We start from the raw sequence: 5602 nt of genomic DNA, 5'->3' as shown, positions 1-5602 counted from the left end.
GTATACAAAGCAAAAGAATGAATATAGTTCTAAGAACTTTGAAAATCAATATTTGATAATGACCACTATTTATTCAACACAGTCTGCGCTCTCTAATGGAAGCTGTCTTGTAGTTTCGTTAAGTAGTCTTCAGGAGTACTTCTCCAGGCTTCTTGAAGGACATTTAAAGCTCTTCTTTGGATGTTGGCTGCCTTTGGTTTCCTGTCAAGATGAGCCCACACTACTTCAACACGGCTCCACCATGTTTTAGAGTCGACTGTAGACACTCACTATTGTCCCTGTGTTTCAAATTTGGATTCATCACTCCATAAAACCTGTTGCTACTGATTTCAGTCTGTGTCTTGTGTAATTTGGCATACCTCAGCCTTTTCTCTATGTTTTCCTTACTCAATAATGGCTTCCTAACAGCAGCTCTTCCACTGACACCATTTCTGATGAGGCTTGAGTGAACAGCAGATGTATCAATTGAAGGGGCAATGCATCTCTCAGGTCCTCCGTCAGGTCTTTGCTGGATTTGTTTCCCCTGTTTCTTAAAGACCTGACTATCAGACGCTCTTCTGCTGTAGTCTTTAGACCTGCACCTTCTTTTGTGTTACTCCATCAGATTTTTTTAAGGGCATACCACACACCATACTGAAAGATGCCAAGTTTTCAACTAAGAGCTCTTTGAAAATGACCTTCTTGGTACAGTTTTATGCCTTTCAAACTGTTATCTTTGGCATTTCATATTTTGATGTAACAAATGATGAGTTTTGTGACAGCTGTTAGTCACAAAAAGCCTAAAGATACAATTTAAAATGGGTTCTTTGTTAAGTTGTGTGATGTGTAGACACAACATTGTTTCATGCCTTGACTTAGGTGCCGTTTTCAGAGTTGAATGATTTGTAGGTCAGTGTTAAGTTGGTCAACAAACAAACACATTCTTCTGAAAATGTGAAGGTACAAGGACTGGACTCAAGATGACTGAAAAAGCAGCCAGTTTCCAGTGTTAAAAAAAAGTGGAAAACTTTCAAAACTCTTGCCCCAAACCCTCTTTAGAAGTCTATTTTTCTATATGTTAGCTGTTGCTATTGCACTTAATGTCCGTCATAATAGAGGGCATTATTCATCAACAATCCAATAGAAATGATACTGTTAAAATGACACAGACAGCATTAATCTGACTCTCCCTCTGGCAAAGAAGTTTCCATTCTGAGCTGACAACATAATACTTTAATAGTTACTCTGTCGTTACATTCACTGTAGCAGTATACCTGTTTTATGGATTTTTTTTAAGAGCTAGAAACGCTAAGTAATAAAATTAATGAAACCTGCATTTCATTTATCTGCTTGACAATCGGGGTCCTGGTATTTTGTATGCTGACTGTCAACCTGTAATGGCTGTCTGGGACACCTCACTGTAAGAAAAGCCAGGCCTGGTTCACCTGCTATATCGAGTCAAAATCTCTTCTTCAGAGCAGGGCCACTGTATGGCTGATATTACACTGTTGTCCAGTGGTGAACCCACAGCAAATCACCCAATTAAAACCCACGTTTTTGTTTTCAGCAAGAATTTTCTGAATGAGAGAAATAAAAATAGAAGTTAGATGTTTGATTGTATGATGTGTGATTGACAAGGATCTCTAAAACTAAAAAGTATTTGTATTAATATTATTATTTTTTTAAACACAAACCTAAGTACAATAACTTAAAAATGAAACTAGTTATTATATGTTGTTAACAACTATTGTAACTGCAGTTGTAACCACTGACCTACATTATGAACAGATAATTCAAAAAGTTGTTTATTAAATACTGTCTGGTTATTGATTAACTGTACTAAAAATCAGATAGTGGCTTCTTCATGTTGCTCTACTGTTTTGCTCCACGTTGATCACAGCAGCGGAACGAAGGACATTTAATAAACTGGACTAGTCTTGTAAGATTTTACGAAGTACATATTACGGTATTCGCATGATAACAGAGCCATCGTCGCGATGAAGTCCATGTCCAAGGTAAATAAAGTATTTCTACAGCAGATACAACACGCCAGAGGTTTAATGTGGGAACTTTGACCTTGACTTAACCTTTAGTGCTTTTTCTTTCTTTTGAGCTGTGCTGCTTGTCTTCATGAAAAGCCAATAAAACTAGCAAACTAACATCTTCCAAACGCCTTCTTCTACTGGACAAGCCACACTCTCAAGCAGGACAAAGAAAGGAAGAAAAATCTCCTTATTAAAGAACTTGGGCTGTACTTTGTGCACTCTTTTACCATCCATTTTTTCGTCACTGTTATTTAGGTGGCCAACATTGGTTCGGACTTGCATAGGCTAACATTGTCTCTTAACGTAAATTAGCCGCTGCTTGCTAACAACGTTAAATGCTACTTACTTATTTATGATTTCATGCTTTAATTTTAAAGAAATACTTCCCGATGCATAACAATTAAGAATAACTGTAAAAACATGGAAGCAAAAGGCAGCTGAAGCTGATGCCAACGCTGGCATCGGTATTGGATTGATACTGACGCAATAGGATCGATATCTTGATGCATGCTCAGTCATCCAGGTAAGTAAATCTCCAAAAGTTGATTCTGTTCATCTGGAGGTAGCTGGACGTTTAACTGGACCTCCCAGCCCATTGTTCCTTCAGTGGGCTAGTTTCAGTCATTATGCAATGCACCATTTATAAGATTGGGGAAACCTGCAGTCAGCTGAGACTGAAGAAGTCACCTGGATGAGTGATGAAACGTTTCTCCCACAAAACGCTATGTCCAGATGAACAGAGTCAACTTTTGGAGAATGGGATCGATACTTTGCTTCTATCCTCCACTACAGTATGTTGCCCATTACATTTTCTTAAATAAATTATTTGTTTAAATGGAAAAATAGAGCTCAAACATGCATTGTGAAACATTTATTAGCCTTTTTGTGCTGACTGTATAGTCTTTAACCTATATACATAGCAAACACTAACCCAAAGCGATTCAGAGTCTCAAAAAATGTCTGTGAAGGTTCTCAGTCATCCAGGTCATCATAGTCAAATGAGCTTGCAACGAAAAGGGTCTGGACTTCTTTAAGTTGCTTTCGCATGATATCATGCGGTGGGGGGCCAGGTTTCACAATGAGCTCAACTGAAACCCTGGCTGATTGGGACCCACACCCATTTTCACACCTTGGCTCTTCAGGGGTCCTTTTGTCCCTCTGTGGGGGGATACTCCCACTAGGTTTAAATCTGGGACTCCCCACCATTTGACCTTAGAACTGAAGAAGCTTCTTGGATGAGAGGTGAAACGTCTTCAAGCAACTTAAAGAAGTTCAGACGCTTTTCTTTGCAAGCTCAGTCTCAAAAAATATTTTTTTAAATAACCAATTTTTGTGGAAAGTGGAAATCACAAAAACTTTGTAATCATTAAAATGTCACTGTCACTCCCCTACATAAGCTGCCTTTATAGGTTAAAAGTATTGGTATTGGTATCGGCAGGACCTGCACCATATTCACTTGGTATCGGATCGATAACAAAATTTGCAGTATGACACGGCGCCAGTCAGCAGCGTTAGACGCTGACGTCAGTCACGGTTAGGAAAATCCAGCCAATCGCAAACGACAGCGCGCGAAGGCGGGGCAGCACGGGGCGGCCCTGGGGGGGGAATACAAACACCCAGGGTGCAGAGGCTCGTGTGTCAGTTGAAGCTTAAAGGAAAGGGGCTTGAAGGGAAAGTAAACACGGAAACTTTTCTGACAATATCACCGCTGAACAACTGGTAACTGCTGATATACTTTATCTGCTCCCCGTGCAGCTAGGAGCGTCTAATTGCTGAACTTCTTTTCTTTCTTTTTCATCTTTTAGATAACGCTTCAGCTTCAACGGTGCGCTCGTGACATAACAAACATGTCCCAGCAGGCAGTGAACGGGGTCTCGCACCGGGGCAGGGTGCTGACTTTGGACAGCATGAACCCCAACGTTAAGCGGGTGGAGTACGCGGTCCGCGGACCCATCGTCCAGCGGGCGGTGCAGATAGAGAAGGAGCTGAAGGAGGTAAAGTGGAGCCAAAGTTGGACAAAGCAGGAGAAAAGCGCGAACTGAGTTAAGAGTATCGCTGAGGTGGCACTCAGGAGGGAATTGGGTTTCAAAAGAATGGCTTGTTAATTTAAAGCTATGTGCTTTAAAGTGCGGGTTCTAACGTGGGTTTTTTTAAGTGTAAAATCATATTTCCCGTGTTTTTTTTTAATTGTTTGTTGTTGTTTTTGTTTGTTTTAGCCAAGGGGAAGACACGGTTATGCAGTTATGTACATACCCAGCTGTTGAAACTATTAAACAGCTGGAATCTAACTCTACACAGCAGTCATAGGTCACACCTGTTGGAAATACCCCCATTATATATAAGCCCAGAAATTATTAAGATTGCCTCATATTAGATTTTGGCACTCAGTAAGTAAAAAGTGTAATTTTTCGACTCTGTTTCCTCCTGATACAGTTACAAAATAATACTTCAGGGCAGGCTTTGTGCATGAGATGCTTGACTTTTGCTGACTGGCTCAGGGAGTGGAAGCAGGACATTCAGGGCAGGTCAGCATTCAAAATGTTTGCATGCGCCACGATGAGCTTGTCGCCCTCTGCTCGTCTTACATTCAACAGGGCAATATTGATTTACTGTGCTCCCCTTAGGAAGTACAGCTAGGCTGAACAAGCTGTCTTTTGAAAGCTGTAACGCAACCCTCGGCTCTGCAGTTATGTCCTCTTCACGAGACACGTGATGAGCCTGCGGGGACGGCTCTGGCCTTCTTTGAGTATACTTTGCTCTCATCTTGCCAGGGGCGGCCAAAGGATCCAAAAGGATGTGTATAATACAAAGGGTTATTACATAAGAGGAGAGGGTGCACTCTCTGTCCTCCTTTGTTTCTTTCTGGGTTTACCCACCTCCCTTCTGCACGCGGGGGAGAGGTTTCATTGAACTGAGCTGCAGCTGTGAGGCCCAGCAGCCTCAGAGGCCTTTCTGTGCAAGGAGCCTTATAACAAGCAGCCCCCCCCCCAGTTCTGGTGAAATGTGGCCTCACTTCTCTGGTTGTCAAATTGTTCTTCTTTGCTTATTGAAGCCAAAGCAAATCCTGCAAAAAAAAACTTTTCCCAGAAGTCATGACAAAGTTGACTCGTCATCTATTGGTGAGCTTCCTGTCAAATCTTTTAACTGGAACACTTACTGACAACTCAGCAGATATTATGTGTGTGTGCGTCTGTGTGATAATGACCCAGACATCTGGCAGAACAGTGCCCACAGTGCTAATTCAAGCATGAACCTAAGCTTCTGGCAGTTCTGCACTTCCTGTCATAATAAAAGGGTGACAATACACCAGTAGAATGGGGGAAAAGAGCCCATCTATTACTGTAAACAGTTCTTTAATTTTCTTTTACTGAAATGAACATTGAGTGCATTTCAGTAAAATTGACTTTGATAAACCACATGATTAAAGCAACAAGGTTATTTTCCACTTTGCCTCAGTTATAGCTTGAATGAACCATGTTCCAGTTACTCTAGCACAGTTAAGCATAGAGAACCAAGAGTCCAAACTACAGCTGTTGTAAGTGAAATAACATTCACGATGACTGTCAGGCCTGTTGTCC

The 5602-nt window shown here is 41.2% G+C and overlaps 1 protein-coding gene across 1 annotated transcript in view; it reads left to right on the top strand.

The window, feature by feature from the left end:
* The first annotated feature begins 3614 nt into the window (after nucleotides 1-3614).
* The window catches only part of si:ch211-217a12.1 (alanine aminotransferase 2-like), a 13903-nt gene continuing 11915 nt past the window's right edge, over nucleotides 3615-5602 (top strand). The window contains exons 1-2 of the mRNA XM_005722512.1: nucleotides 3615-3743; nucleotides 3830-4018. Coding sequence (XP_005722569.1) covers nucleotides 3872-4018 — 147 coding nt within the window. The 5' untranslated portion in view covers nucleotides 3615-3743; nucleotides 3830-3871. The remainder of the gene's footprint in view (nucleotides 3744-3829; nucleotides 4019-5602) is intronic.

This window comes from Pundamilia nyererei, unplaced genomic scaffold, assembly GCF_000239375.1.
Source record: "Pundamilia nyererei isolate P.nyererei 1_Seehausen unplaced genomic scaffold, PunNye1.0 scaffold00007, whole genome shotgun sequence".
In the NCBI taxonomy this organism is placed as follows: Eukaryota; Metazoa; Chordata; class Actinopteri; order Cichliformes; family Cichlidae; genus Pundamilia; species Pundamilia nyererei.
Note: the sequence above shows the minus strand (reverse complement) of the source record. Positions and strands in the feature narration are given on the sequence as shown.